Source organism: Aplysia californica, unplaced genomic scaffold (genome assembly GCF_000002075.1).
Source record: "Aplysia californica isolate F4 #8 unplaced genomic scaffold, AplCal3.0 scaffold00187, whole genome shotgun sequence".
NCBI classification, from domain to species: domain Eukaryota; kingdom Metazoa; phylum Mollusca; class Gastropoda; order Aplysiida; family Aplysiidae; genus Aplysia; species Aplysia californica.
The window spans coordinates 142,980-158,246 of NW_004797457.1; the positions used below are offsets into that span (position 1 = coordinate 142,980).

Here is a 15,267-nt window from a genome sequence, read left to right on the forward strand (position 1 = left end):
AAACAAACAACAACAACCCCTCCCAAACAGCCAACAACAACAAAACAGAAAAAGCATCAGCAAACAAACAAAAAACAACAACAGCAAACAAACAAACAAACAAACAAACAAACAAACAAACAAACAAAACAACAATAAGAACAAAACGAAACAAAACAATTCCCCCACACAAAAAACACGTAGTTTTCCTATTGGCAAAAGTTGTGTTAGGTAGTAGCTGATGATCTATCAGATAACAAAGAACTTTTTAAAAAATGTTAATTTATAAAATGGACAAAAAATCCATTTTGGGGTTGTCAATGTCCTCAGTGTTAACGTAAATGGTACAAAATGTACCTCTCAGGTGACGATGAATGATTATTTAATCCCACTCAAATCTCTAACATCTTCTTATGGATATACTGAGCACAATGATAAGACAAAACGTTGTGTATTTATTGAGAATCTCGAAAGATACAAATTTCAGTAGCACCTCCCCTTTAAAGGATTCTATTTTTAGAAGGGAAAGGAACATTAAATTTGTATGAACTCCCATGGTGAATCACCGCATATCTTTGTAGGTGGTTGGCGCGTACTCTAGTGCAGTTTATTACTTCTTTCCTATCAAACACCCATCACCCTCATCTCTTCTCCTATAGGTGGTTTGGCGCATACTCTTATGTGGTTTGCTTCTTCTTTCCTATCAAACATCTATCGTCTTTATTCCCCCTCCTTCTTTTTTGTGTCTGTTACTCTCTTGTAACACCATAAATCTTTGGCACTTATAGTTATATAATAGATAATAGATAGCATTTATATAGCGCAAATCCCCGATCAACAGCAAGCTCTATGCGCTTCACAATCTATACTATCACCCCGGCAGACCTGAGAGCATTCTGAAACAAACTCAACTTCCTGGGAAACATACAGTGCAAGCAGCCATTTATAGGCGCTAAAACACTAACATACTGACAAGATCTTTCGCTGTCTATGGCCGGGTGTACCCATTTCCACCTGGGTGAAGTGAGGAAAATTCGTGTAAAGTGCCTTTCCCAAGAACACAACGTCGAGCCCGCGGCTCGAACCCCGACCCCGAAACCTCACGATTACGAGTCCGGTAGCCTAACCACTAGGCCACCGACGCCACGGTTATATGACTTTATTGTGTTGTAAGTGCCGTTAAACACTTACTAAAACTATCTCTTCTCCTTCTTTTTTATATGTAATGTTACTCTCTAGTCACACTTCTAATCCTCGGCACTTAAATCGCCTATTTGTGTTGCAAGTATCGTTAAACTTTCTTACTAAAACTAAACATCAAACCCAGGTGAATTCCTGTCGCAAGATTTTCCTAGTTGTCTTACGGGAAATTTATTCACGACTGTCTACTCTCTCGACGCTGTCCAATATTAAAAATTATGGACTTTCCACCATAGGTACCCCCTCATTCCATACTGCTTTCTCCTATCTTTAAACCTCTGCTGCCTGCTCTATATTATTAGCGGTGTACGCGCTATCTACACTAGTTTTCAATAGAAGGCAAAATGTCTCTGACCCCCCCCCCCACTCCCCACCCCACCCCCCCCCCCTCTAAAACAACCACGCCCGTATGATTCATTCAGAGACGACCAGCAATGGCATATTTTAAAAATTGTCTTCCTTGATATAATATTGTGTATTGGGCCGGGTATTCTTCGTATATCGTCATCATCATGCAGTGCCAGATCTGCGACAGACATCTGCGATCATGATTCTCCATTCATTCCTTTGCTCGGATGCTCTAACAAAAAAAAGCTACGTTTCCCTGTTACCAATTTGTTTAGGTTTCCTAAGTATGTTGTTCTGGGCCTACCCCTGCCTCGCTTGCCCTCAATTTTGCCTGTGATAGCTAGATGTTCAAGACCCTTATGTCTATTCAGGTCTATTCTTCGTATATACATTTATATAATTACTTAAGAAAAAAACACTTTAATTTAAAATAAATAAATAATAATAATTAGAGTGTTTAGACATGTCAATATGTAAGTATGTACGTATCTATAACCCAAATCTAATTATCTTTATTATTTCAACAGATGTCCCCGAAAATGTCAGGGAAACGATAGCTGGGTGCATCAACTGGCTGACGCATCACACGCTGGATGGAAATTACGATCCGTGGAACGCGTTCTTCTCTGGCTCAGCCAAAGGTTTCTCTGTAAGTAACATAGCAAGAGGAAAAGGATTATTTCTCTGTCTGTCTATCTGCCAGCCTGCCTGCCAGCATGCCTATCTATCTGTCTGTCTATCTGTCTGTCTGTCTGGCGCTCTGTCTGTCTCCCTATCTGTCCGTCCGTCCGTCCGTCCGTCCATCCGTCCATCTGCCGCTGTCAGAAATCTTACCAGTTGAAGAGTCCGATTTCTTTCCCTTTGAGCAAAGAACTATTGCCCACTTATGTGTTACTATTTTTTCTTGACGGCTCTGGTAGATTGAGAAGCGCAGTCGACAGCTTTTAAAATGCCAATCCCACTTTCCCAAAAAAGATTTTTGAAAAGAATGTGCTCTCCTCGACTAAACGTTATATTGTTTGACAACTGTATATGGCCATAGATAGATGAGTATAAGGATACTCGCGTTTATATCAAATAATGTCTCAGAGGGCTCCTACGGCGAAAATACATTACTTGAAATAAATTCCATTGAAACGTCTTTTTGATATGGATGCTTTTCAGCTCAGTAGAAATACCCCCCCCCCCAACCTCACGACACTCACACCTTTAAAAAAAATAGGCACAAGGCCTGCAGAGGACCAAGAGCAATACGGCAGCCCATTTCGAACCACCATGACATACGCCAGAAACACACCATGGCGTATGATATTTTCATAGTACTCAATTGTTACCTGTCTTTTTTAGATCTTGGATAAAAAGAATACAACAGAAGAATTTGTTGGGACAGCGAAGTTATGCTTCTATTTGTTAAAGTGTCTTAAAACAGCGCGTCTTGAAGCGTCGTCGAACGACCTGGGTGGGCGTGGGATCTCGTGGTCTTGAGATACGGTGTAGGTCTTTCATTAAATAGGTCGGAGGTTCGAAACCTGAAAGGAGCAGACAAGTCTCTTCTCAGAAAAAGTTTCTCCTTTCACCTTTCCTCCCATCTAATCATGTTCTGTCGTTTGCGTTCACCCCCACTTCCTGCTCCCTCCCCCTCTCCTTTTGCTCCCTCTTCTGAGGTCCTGACTCTTTCTGCTGCCTTTCTTCTGCTATTCCTTGGCTCCTTTCTCAATGTTGTCTTTGAGCAGCACCCCTGATCTTAGGGTGGGTAAGATCTAATACCTAGCCTTCTCGGATAAGGGCGAAAAATCTCAAATGTCCCGTGTGCACCTTAAAGATCCCTTAGAGGTCCTAAAATCGATAACAGTGAGCTTCAGCCGTTACCCGGGCAAAATTCAAAATCAATTCCTACCAAACTGAAAATACTTAATGTGTCCGGAGCGCTCACATGACTTTATACAGTTTGCTAGCGCCGTAAAACACTAAAGATAAAATAAGATAAGACAATACTTTATTATCCCAGAGGGAAATGTTTTTGGGCTGTACAGGACGGTAAAAACGTATGCAGGTATACATTAAAAAATTATATAACTCTCATTAAAATTCAATATGAAAAGAGGAGTAAAATTGACAAAATGTACACATCACATCGGATGCATCATTCAACAACATGCAGGAATTTAAGTACAAGACCTTTGGAATTATACAGATACATACTCTAAAGAGCAATACACATTTATGCTTATTCTGACAATACCTTTATGCTAGATGGGAAAAAAACAACTTCTTTCATATCTTTCTTTTTTTGTTTTTAGAGGTACGTATCTGCCGCTGCATGATCTGACAATTTGCGTGGAAAGGGGGTGTGATAGGTCGTTCAAAATGATTTTTTTCTTTTTTATACTTGTGGTGTCATACATTTCATCAATTCTAGTAAAATCATATCCAGAGATCTTGCTGGCTTTCCTGATGGTTCTGTCAAATTTTTCTTTATCTTTCACCTTACAATTCCCTGCCCAGCAGCAAATACAAAATGATAGCACGCTTTCATTCAGATCATAGAATGGTATAAAAGGGACATAATCTTATTATCAACAGGGAAACTTCTTAATTTTCTTAAAAGAAACATTCTTTGATTTACTTTTTACTTACCCCCCCCCCTCCTCCAAAAAAAAAAAGAAAAAAAAGAAAGAAAACAAAAGTGAGTTAAATCAGCATTCATCATTCCCCTCTTTTACCCTGGCGTTGGGTATAGGCCGCCAAGGAGAGCTCTCCATATATCTCATTTTTCTGAGCGATCTTCTCCACCTCCAGCCAACTGTGTCCCATATTTCTGATGTCTGTGTCTAGGTATCTCTCCCAAGTGGACCTCGGCCTTCCTCCCTTTCTCTTTCCCCTGGGAGTTTCGGTTATGGCTTTGTCGCGTCACGTTATAGGCTGGCTTCCCGTGTGTGAGTCCACATAGCTATCTTTTTTTTCTCTTACGGTCAATTGGTTGTTGTTTGGTTGCCTCCATAATACATTTCTGATGGTGTCTGGTCAGTGGATTTTCACGATCTTCCTCAGACAACCATTGGTGACGGATTTTCATATGTTTACGATCTGCTTTGTAAATTGCCAAGTTTCCGATCCACACAGCAATAAACACTTTCACCGCTGCGCCGTAGCATGAATAATATCAACTGGTGCGCCTACATAGATTTATATCGATTCCAATGATCGATATTCTGACCACTGGGGATAATAATTAATATATTTCAGCATACAGCACAATGACTTACGTAATATGAAGAACGGAAGGGGCTTAATTGGTTAATTAATAAAGTGTACGGACTGCATTTATTTCTCAAGCGGGCGATTGGAGGGCGCCATCGGTAGCTTCTTCTTCCTCTCTCCGTCTGCAGTTTCTGTTTGAATATTTTCCTTTTTTCCTCCTCAAAGTGGCTTCCTTCGTGTAGCCGCGCTCCTCTATACTAAATCAAATCAAATAAGCTCCTCGCAAGACAAAAAAAGCTGCATGAAACGCGTAGTGCGTTCGAAGGAATAACCACCACTCTTTATCTCCGAGTAAAACTTGCCCCCCCCCCCCACCCCCACACCCTACCTTGGAGATCACCCGTGGGGATCAGCACTACCATCTTTACCGCCACACTGTTTTTACTATATATGTGAGCAGATATTATGTTGGGTTTTTGTTTCGATAAGAAACATCCTGGCAATTTTGCAAAGAATAGTCTCAATGGTATCTATCAAGCTGTATTAATTGGACAATTGAATTGGCACCCGCGGCCATCTTTTGATCGCTTCCTGTTTGCATTGGTGCATTGTCTGTTTAATGACCAACTGGTGACCAAGACGTTGTTGAGCGTTCCCAATAATGGTTTTTTCAACAAATGTAATTAGTGTACTTCCTTTCCCGGCAATGAAAACTTCTCAAAAGTGATAATTGTTGTCCTTGAGGTGATAATCACCTTTCAGGGCAACGATAGCTGCAGAAAGACAATACGTCTGACCGGAAGGAGCTTGGCCTTGGAGACTCAGGTGGATTTTCATTAGAGATTAGGAATAGAAAAGGCTGATCGCTTTTAATTCAGCTTCATGTGTCCTTAGATCCGGTGGTGGAATAGAGCAGTAAATGAAGAGATGTTTACAATTTGGGATGATGGTATATATAAATACACGCGTCCTGTCTCTTTCCATGGACCTTACCTAAGTGTCTTTTTGGGCAACGCAAGGATTTGCACTCACTGCCACTATGAGGTGTGCTGTGTTTACCGTTGCGGCTTTAGCAATTATTGTCATAGTTGAAGGAGCCCGGGTTGAAAAGATCAAAATATTGCGAGGTTCCCTTCAGCAGAGGAAGTCACAGGTCACACTGTCTAGCCTGGCGAGTTCCACAAACATGGACGCTGGCACTGGGTTCAGAAACGCCAACGACAACATGTTCCGGAGCGCGAAGGGAGTGGGCAGACGCCGACTCGTGGAGACATACGGTGGGCTAGATGTATTTGGTGCAACGGCGATGGCCGAAACAGACTTGGCCACCGGGGATCTCACAGGGAATGTTTTCGGACACGTTGCGTTTGGTCTGCAAAACGATATTCCTGACCCGGATGCATGTCAGAGGCCTATTTCAGAGGTACTGGAGATCGCGATAAGAGCAGAGAACTACGACATCAACGATCCTCATATTGAAAGGAAAGACGGTCGCCGACTGGTGTACGTTGATCCAGACAGCCTCATGGCTTCACTGGCATATCGCGTGGAGTTTTTCTACGCCAACCAGCGCGTAGTCAGCCGGCCGGCATACTTCATCGATGCTTGCAACAGTTCGGTGCTCCTCCACTTTGACCAGGTCAAGAACGTAAGTCTCGGGCGTGAGGTGAGACAAGACGACCCGTGTCCTGAGCCATCCGAATGCGACCCGAGCGCTGCTGGAGTCGGGGGGAACCCGAAGACGGGCAAAATAACTTACAATCAGAATGGGCTCTGCTTGGCCACGGAGAAATCTGGTGACACATGCACCATGAGAAACGAGTTTGCAGTTGTTATAGACAACGAACAGACCACTGAAAGGGACAGAACAACACCTGTTAGTTTCACCTGTGATGAAGGATACGACGATGGTGTTAACCAAGCTTTTGGCGTTGCCTCAGACGCTCTCTTCTATGGGACCAAAACTGGATTGCTCTATGAAGAAAAGTACGACATGAGGGCGCTACCCTACGCACCTCGCCTTGTAGTTCACTTTGACTCTTGCTTTGATAACGCATTTTGGGACGGCACAGATATGTATTTTGGGGACGGTTGCAGAACGTTTTATCCTCTTGTCAACCAGGATGTCGTCACGCATGAGCTTGCTCACGGTATTACGACCAGAAACAGCGACCTGGTGTATGCGTTACAACCAGGCGGTATCAATGAAGCCTTCTCTGACATCTCTGGAGAGATTGGTGACATGTTTAATCGTGGTTCTAACGACTGGTTGGTTGGATATGAACTCTTTAAAGACGAAGACAGGTCTCTGCGATACTTTATCAATCCACCGGATGACGGTGTTTCCATCAAGCATGTGCGAGATTACCGTATCGGAATGGACGTTCACTTCTCAAGTGGCGTCTTCAACCATGCTTTTTATCAGCTCGTTGCTGTCGAAGGCATGCCCATCTACGACGCATACAAGTGCTTCCTCGATGCCAACCTTGAGTGCTGGGGTCAGTCAACTCGGTTCTGGTCCGGGGCCTGCTGCGTGATGCAGATGTGCTACGATAACGGCTTTGACCATGAAATGGTCCGTCGAGCCTTTAGGAAGGTCGGGATATATTTGTTCTTGTGCGACCATGACGCAGTGTCCACTGTCATCAAATCTGGCGAGACGAGAAGTGAGGTCCTGGTATCAGCGAGCCGCAATCCCATTCTGGCAGTGGAGAACAAGAGCGGTGGAAGGGTGTCTGTTACAGCCGAGGCAGCGGATCTCTCAACTGTACATATGGAAGTGGCCACAGAATCTCGTGCGGAAGACGTTTTTGTCTCCGGATCGGGTTCCGTGGACGTCGAGAGCGACCTGGATACAGTCTACGTCAGGCTAACGTCTTCTAGTGCAGATGACATCAAGGTTGCCGTGACGGTCGCATGAAAAGGGGGAAACCGTTTTCAGGGGGCATGTGTGTTCGCGACACGACGTTTTCAGAATTGAAAAGTTCAACGAGTGGAATGTGGTGCCGATTGCTCCCGAAATCGATTCTCTTTGATTTTTGGACATCAACTAGCCCCTATTGTCTGACTGGACACTACAATATATACTCGTCTTCTGTTCTCTACAGTCTGTACCCATAACCTCACTGCAAATAATGTATTTTTAAAAGCCATTCTCAATTATATTATGCCGAAATGAAAGAAACTATTTTTGAGTCTTTATTGTTTGAAGCGTCAAAGGTTTATAAAATAAAATAAAAAATACTTAGCTACAAGTTAAAGCAACGTGGGTTCATATTTTTTTTATTATAAGTGTTTGCGAACGGACTTCCTATGTTTGCTCCAACTGTTATAACTTTGTACTTACTTGCACATGTACAATGGGGTCTGTGGAGTTGTGGTCAGTCGTTTTGCGGTCGCACGCAGGGACGCGAGTTCGATTCCTGAGTTGGGAGAATTCTTATAGAGTATCTCCGTCTTTCTACTAGGATGTTGTATCCCTCTCAGCTCGGGTCGAACAATACAGGTGTGGTCAAATGTGCCTGCTTCCCAAATGATCTAAATAATGTTGACGCTGGGGGAAAACCTTTACAATTATAATTTTACAAGCTTTCTCTTATCCAGTTCACAGTCATCGACCGTTGGGTCGCAACCAGTGTCTTGGCAGCCAGGCCCCTCCATTTTTCCGTGTTTTGATTGTTATTGCTTCTAAAAATCTTTCCCACATTCTATTACAAAAAAGATACTCCGTCAGGGATGGCCCTGGTTCGATTTCTTAATTTGGCGTTTTTGAGCTTAGGTCGTTTTGTGGAGTTTTCAAGGCTCTCAGCCCATTTAGGTTGGGCTCATCATAGTTGGACGTTAAATTCGGAGGTCCCGCCTCTTAAATAACCTAATAGTTTTGATAGGGTTCTTAAACCCGTATACGTTTACACTTATAACAAACGGCCAAGATCGTCGGTTTCATGTTTTCTTTTTGCCAACAAATCGGACATCCATACCCAGTGGAGAAGGCTGACTCGCTTGATAGGGTAATGAAAGGGAAACAAAGAACCAGAGAGAGATGAGGCCACCCACGAAAAGCTCTCCGCGACTTTAACACAGTCGACCAAACTTCTTATTCGAGGCAATATCACTTAGTTGTGAATGAAAAAAGAAAAAACAAAAAAACAAAACAAAACAACCCTTGAATTCATTATTGTATGTGCGCCGCCAAAATAATCGAGAAAATATCTCATTATTAATATTTATTCACAATTTGGGCGAACCGTAATTACAACTCTTAAAGGTGCTGTGGGAATAATGATCTCAAGATTTTTAAACAGTAAATTTAACTAAAGGTGTGAATACACGGTATTTATATGGCAGCGAAACAGTTTCGACTGTTGTTCACACCACTCGTTGGTGCTTTGGTGAACGTTTAGATTTAGATTAATGAGACCAACGTATATCATGATCTATATATGAATTTGATTGCAACAATGCGCCCAAAATAAGGAAATGAGGCAGTGAATATTTGGTTTATGTAGACGGTTCACGCCTGCCCTTGCCAATTGAATCATAAGTCTTACCCATGTTTATCAAATTTTGAAAGATATAGTCCTAAAGCCTCAGCCTGGCTTTAGACGTCGTGCATAAACACGTAAGTAGGCACATCCACACATACTAACTCGTGCATACTCAAAACACACAGACAGGCATACTTACTTATACACATGTTATACGTACACCCACACACTCAGATACACACACACACATACACGCACACACACACACACACACACACACACACACACACACACACACACACACATACACACACACACACACTCTCTCTCTCTCTCTCTGTCTTTCTCTTTCTCTCTCACACAATATCTATCTATCTATCTATCTATCTATCTATCTATCTATCTATCTATCTATCTATCTATCTATCTGTCTGTCTATCTATCTATCTATCTATCTATCTATCTATCTATCTATCTATCTATCTATCTATCTATCTACACATACATATACTTCGTGTATACCGGGTGTAAAAAAAAAAGAGGACACATTCGTTTCTATAATGCACACATATAATTTAGGGTTGTCTTATAAGAAGTAGGAAAGTTTTGCGTCTCGGTGGACCAACAAGTAGGCGAGAAAATACGCGGTAAACAGACAAGTAGACTAAAACGTCGCAGTAGAAGGATAAGTGGACCAGCACCGAGTGAAGACATCACTAGTCACAGATTGCTGTCTTATACATACGCCCCTGATCTTAAGGAAGGTAACATCCAACACCCAGCCATCTCGAAAAAGGGCGAAAAATTCCTGTAGGTCACGTGTGCAAGTTGCGCGCATTAAAGATCCCTTGGTGGTTCTAAAATCGATAAGAGTAGGTTTCGGTCGCCAACCGCACAAAATTCAAAATTCCTTCCAGGACTGAAAATACTCTAGTCAGTAGAAAAACAAACATGTATAGAGTACTGTCGAAATCAGAATGTGGCTGCTTGATGGCCTGGGGCTTTAGAAGTACGAAAAACAGTCACACACGTAAATATCAGTTGCATTGCAGGTTGAAGAACCGGCAGTCGGCTTCCCCTGAGATCTAGCGAGGGAACGCAAAGAAGAAGAAGAAGAAGAAGAAGAAGAAGAAGAAGAAGAAGAAGAAGAAGAAGACAAGCTGCTGGAAACTAAGACGTTGGCTGGAAAGAATTGACCATCACATGCTACACAGGGGAAAGAACACTGCTGGTTTTCTGACAACCCAGCGGAGTCCTTATCTACACCAGTTTGGTAGTTTCCATGGCTTTTCAGTCCTACCAGAGAGGGTTTACAGTAATAGTATTACTGTAAACTCTCTGGTCCTACTATTCGGCTCCATTAGAGAAGCGTCGGTGGTCTAGTGGTTAGGATCTCGGACGCGCAACAGTAAGGCGTGGGTTCGAATCCCGTCAGGTGCCCGACGTTGTGTCACGAGTTTTCCTCATTCCACCCAGGTGGGAATGGGTACCCAGCTATAGGCAGCGAAAGATCTTGTCAGTTTGTTAGGGTTTCAGGGCTTAATCAGCTGCTTGCACTGTATGCTTAACGGGAAGCTCAGACTGTTTCTGGGTGTTCTTTGGTCTGCTGAGGTAATTAAATAGTGTAAAAGCGCATAGAGCTTGCTGTTGCATGTCTTCCATGTGCAACGACAGAGATCCCATTCACTACGCTACATACACCGGTTTTAAATGGCGGTCTCTTTGCATACATACGATTTCATTGCACAGAGAGAAAGCTAAATCAATACTGTATAATCTCAAGGTATTTAGCTCCAGACACCGGTTTTCAATGGAGGTCACCTCACTTTCATATAATCTCAAGGGTCTTTAACAGGACGACATCGTGATTCTCATTGTGGGCTGAGCTTTGCAAAGGTCAATGCAAAGATCAAGGAGCAAGGTTACGGTGTTCACCTCTCGTTCAATAGGTCTCTGGTTCAAAACCCGAGAGCCACGGAAAATTTTCTTCCCTAGATTTTCTCCTTCCACCTCCTTTCCTGTTCTTTAAGCATGTTCTGTTGTCTGCTTTCGTGTCTACTTTCTGCCCCCACCCGACCCCCCTTTGCCGCCTCCTTTGGGCTCTTAATTCTTTCTGCAACCTTTAACGTGTCCTGCGCGCTCATATTATGACCTTATGCAGTTGCGAGCACTGTAAAACACTCACAAAAAAAAAAGAAGTTGAACTTGCTATCCTTTGGAAGTTTGACAGACTGATTCAGTTGAACGCTTAAATAATTATTACAAATGTAAACAGTAGGCCTGCACGTACCTGTAAAAGCGGAGCAATAATCCACTCTCTCCTGTCGACGCCTCCAGGATGACTCGCTGAGAATACATACCCATCCCTAATATCCACCACCACAACCCCCCCCCCCCCCCCGTCCCACCCACCCCTCTCCGGATTGGAACTTCCAGCTAACGAGTAGTTAATCAATTTCACCACATTTCGTACCCCACTGGTGAGCGTACAAGTCTGGATGGACAAAGTAATCATATACCCAGGAAGCACTGGCAATTTGATTCATTTGATTTAGTCATGGCCAGCCAGGTTTTCCTCCGTGGAGGGGCAAAGCTACCATTTCGGTACTGTACAAAAATGAATTAAAAATTGGCTGGCTCCGACTAAATTAAAAGAATCACATTGCTCGTGTTCATGGAGTATTGCCCTTCTAATCATGCCAGCCCCACACTGGCTCTGGGCAATGATATGGCAATAAGATATATTCAAAATTCTCCAAATTGTACGAAAAGAACGGAGCTTCGTTTGGATTTAACGACATTTCCAGTGGAAGGCCCAACAGGCTGCCATCTATATTGATATCATTAACAAAAATGCTCTGTCACAAACTGGAATTGTCAATTATCAATAACGTTCTTAATTCTGAGATATCGTCGTCAAACCAGGAGAGAAAGCTGTACGCATTTTCATGGGAAATGAAACTCTTGAAAAGTCTATTTCACACAGCCAGATTTGCATAATTTACACAGGTTTTTTTCCCATTCAAACGGTAGGGAGTTTCTATATTATATAATTTGGCTCAAGAGAAATGACCCAGATATACAGTTGTACAGCACCGTCATTTAGCAGAGAGCCACGGCTCATCAGAGACATTTGTCGACATGCTAACCCTCTGAGCCCCCCCCCCCCCACCCTGCCCCTGAGACTACAGCTGGCTTTTACATCCTGAGCTTGAGACGGAAAACTCTTAGATTTTGACCCCTCCAAGAGATTGCCAAAAGCTTAGTTGCTATCATACTAAAGTCCAGAGCTGAACTTATACTGGTCTCCAATGAGTTGTTTTGGGGAGTTTTTTGAAGATGACCATGAACTCAGCCCCGTTTATTTTTACCAGAATACTCGTATATGGGTTGGTTTTGAGAGTTTTCCAGATTTTGCACCTACTTGGCTCCGTTTTTTCCCCTAAAAAATAGATACTAAGTTCTCTGATTCTACCTTTAAAATTGGCTTTGTAATCAAGGGTGCTGTGGCAGAGCGGTTAGTGCGCTCGTCTCCGAAGCGGAAAGTTCGGGTTCGAGCCTCGGTTCCGACACGGATTTTTTTCGCCCTCTCCTGCCCACCCCGCAGTAATGGGTACCTGACTTCGAGTTGGGGAAGTAAAGGCAGAGTGGAAGGGAACTGGCCACCCAACCACACACTATGCCGAAGGCCCAGGAAGTTGTCTCAATAGCAAGGCAATCCCCAATGTCCGGATCGGAGGCGGGAACAACTTTTCATTTTAATCAGGCACTCGGAGCAGCTGAGTTATGTTGTCAACATTACAGTATTACAGCGTAAGTCTGAACATTTTCTAAAGAGCAGCGCTCCCGACAAGAGCACAAGAACCCACGTACACGTATGTGAGGTATCGTGGTGATAACTTGCGCTTGTCAAAAGAATGAAATCGAAGAAACTAGCTTTTTTTTTTGGTGACAATTGCTATCGAATTTTATTTTTGGCTCAACACTTTAAAGGTCCAATTTAAAACATATTTCTATATGGGTTTTACTGAAAAATATTCGTTTTAAAGCCCCCCCCCCCCAAATAAAAAATAAAAAGCAATTGTAAATTTGCAGTTTCTAAGGACTCTCAAGCTTTGTAAGTCGCCAAAACTTGTCGGCCATTTTCTCGCTAATTCTACCTCTGAAATCAGGCGACTCCCCCCCCCCCCCACCTCCTTCAATCGCTAATATCTTGACTTCTACTCTTGATAGATAAATATTTTTACACCGAAAGCAAGACAAAATAAACAAGATTATAAATGTTACCAAAATTTCCACATGTCCAGAAGCTAACTAGCGCCCGATTCCACTCAGCCGTGACACATAAAATTATTACAGAATCTAATGTGGGTACCCTCGAAGACAACTCAAATGGTCGACGACTAAAGCGTTTCCGGCTAAACAATTCTTTAAATTCTTTAATTACTCCAAGCAGTCTCTGAAGAACGGCAGGTTTTGTGAAAGGAGATACAGCGAAACACAAAAATAAAATAAGAACAAGGCTTAAGTTTCAGTTTTTGATGCTTCAAACTAAATAAATATATTTTGGGAAATGAGTGCCGTCGTGTACAGCTCCAATTTCCAGCTTTTGGGAGGTTTTTTTAAGGCTGTTGGAAAATCTTCCCTCTGAGCCCACAAAAATAAATGTTAATATCTGTAACTGTGCTCCTTAGCGACTCAGTTTCAATGCATACTTACTCCCGTTTCTGCAACAAGAATTGCGTGCTTTTAAAATGATTTACATCAAAATCTAAAATTGGAGATACAGTTGTGCAACATAACATTTGCCTCACTGCTTGAAAGTTAGATTGCGTTTCAACCTTTCTTCAAGTGATTATATATTAACGGATACACGGTCAATTCGTTCTTTAAAAAAGCACTTCAGTTTGGTGCTCAGAACAATTCACACATATTTAGCTCGAGAGTGACACTTAGTCTGTCGACGTCTGGGTTGTTTTTAATAGGATATTGTTATATGTAAATCAAGGACACTCGGAACTGAAATAATATGTGAAAATGTATAAGTGTAACTCTCCTTGTACACTGTAACATTATTTAAGAGGTGGGACACCCTGAATTTGATTTATATCTACGATAGGAACAAGCGAAACGAAGAGGCTGGTGTAAAAAGCCTTTATTATGGATAGAGCGTAGGACCGAGGTAAGCCTGAGTGAAATCCCGAAACCTGTAGTCTCACGATTACGAATCCGGTAGTCTGACCACTAGACCACCCATGCCACACCTCGGGACTGAAGGGATCATCACCAAAACATCGTTTAGTGTGTTGTTAAAGTATGCCCCACTAGATTAGTGGAAAGTAAGCTGAACTACAGTTGTTTTAAGTACTTTGCATTTTATAAGGTTCAATCCCATCTTAGCTTGATCCTGTGGGAACATTGGAGGTCTCACTTCTTAAATAAACACCCCAGCGTTGAGACGAGCTCTAAACTCAATACATGAAGTGCAGATGACTCGGTTTGCATCATGATCATGCTGACTGCGGTGCGGATAATGGTTTAGCTACGGGAACTGTAATCGTGATATTGCGGGCTCGAGGGTTCGATCCTCATTAACGAACGACATTGTGCCCTTGGGAAAGGCATTTTACACGAATTTCCCATTTTGGCTCGGTACTTTCAAGAATAGACATTACCTTCGGAGGTCCCGCCTCTTAAATAACCTAATAGTGCTGATACCTATACCATTTCAGTTGCGAGCGTCGTAAAACACTTACTAATATAAATATATACTGTTTCACTATTTTTGGGGCGGATGATCCTGGTTCGAATCCGTAGCGGGACGTTCTTGAGCGTGGATGTCTGTTAGTTTTCAAGACTCTTCACCTATACTCCAAGGTCGTGTTGGAGGCGTGTGTTTCATCCATCCAGAGAAACTTAAGGAAACTTACGTTTAGATTCTGCAAATCCACTCACTGTGTAGCTTGAAACTGTCTCTGGCTTTAGGCTTTAAAACGATTGTTGAAAGCGAAAGAGTTCAGAGGTTGGCCCAACGTTTTTTAGCTTCCCCCCC

The 15,267-nt window shown here is 42.6% G+C and overlaps 2 protein-coding genes across 2 annotated transcripts in view; both read left to right on the plus strand.

Moving 5' to 3' along the window:
• LOC101859330 overlaps positions 1-15,267 on the plus strand; it is a gene marked incomplete in the record, with an annotated part of 41,260 nt that overhangs the window by 24,253 nt on the left and 1,740 nt on the right. Inside the window, 1 exon segment of the mRNA XM_013082655.2 lies at positions 2,055-2,176. Within this exon segment, the coding sequence (XP_012938109.1) occupies positions 2,055-2,176 (122 nt within the window).
• LOC118477700 (elastase-like) lies at positions 3,981-7,988 on the plus strand. The gene has a single exon (XM_035969825.1). It carries the CDS (start codon positions 5,768-5,770, stop codon positions 7,646-7,648), a length of 1,881 nt encoding a protein of 626 aa, XP_035825718.1. The 5' UTR covers positions 3,981-5,767; the 3' UTR covers positions 7,649-7,988.

Coding starts and splice junctions, on each gene's coding strand:
- LOC118477700 (XM_035969825.1), top strand. CDS start 5,768: ATGAGGTGTGCTGTGTTTACCGTTGCGGCTTTAGCAATTATTGTCATA.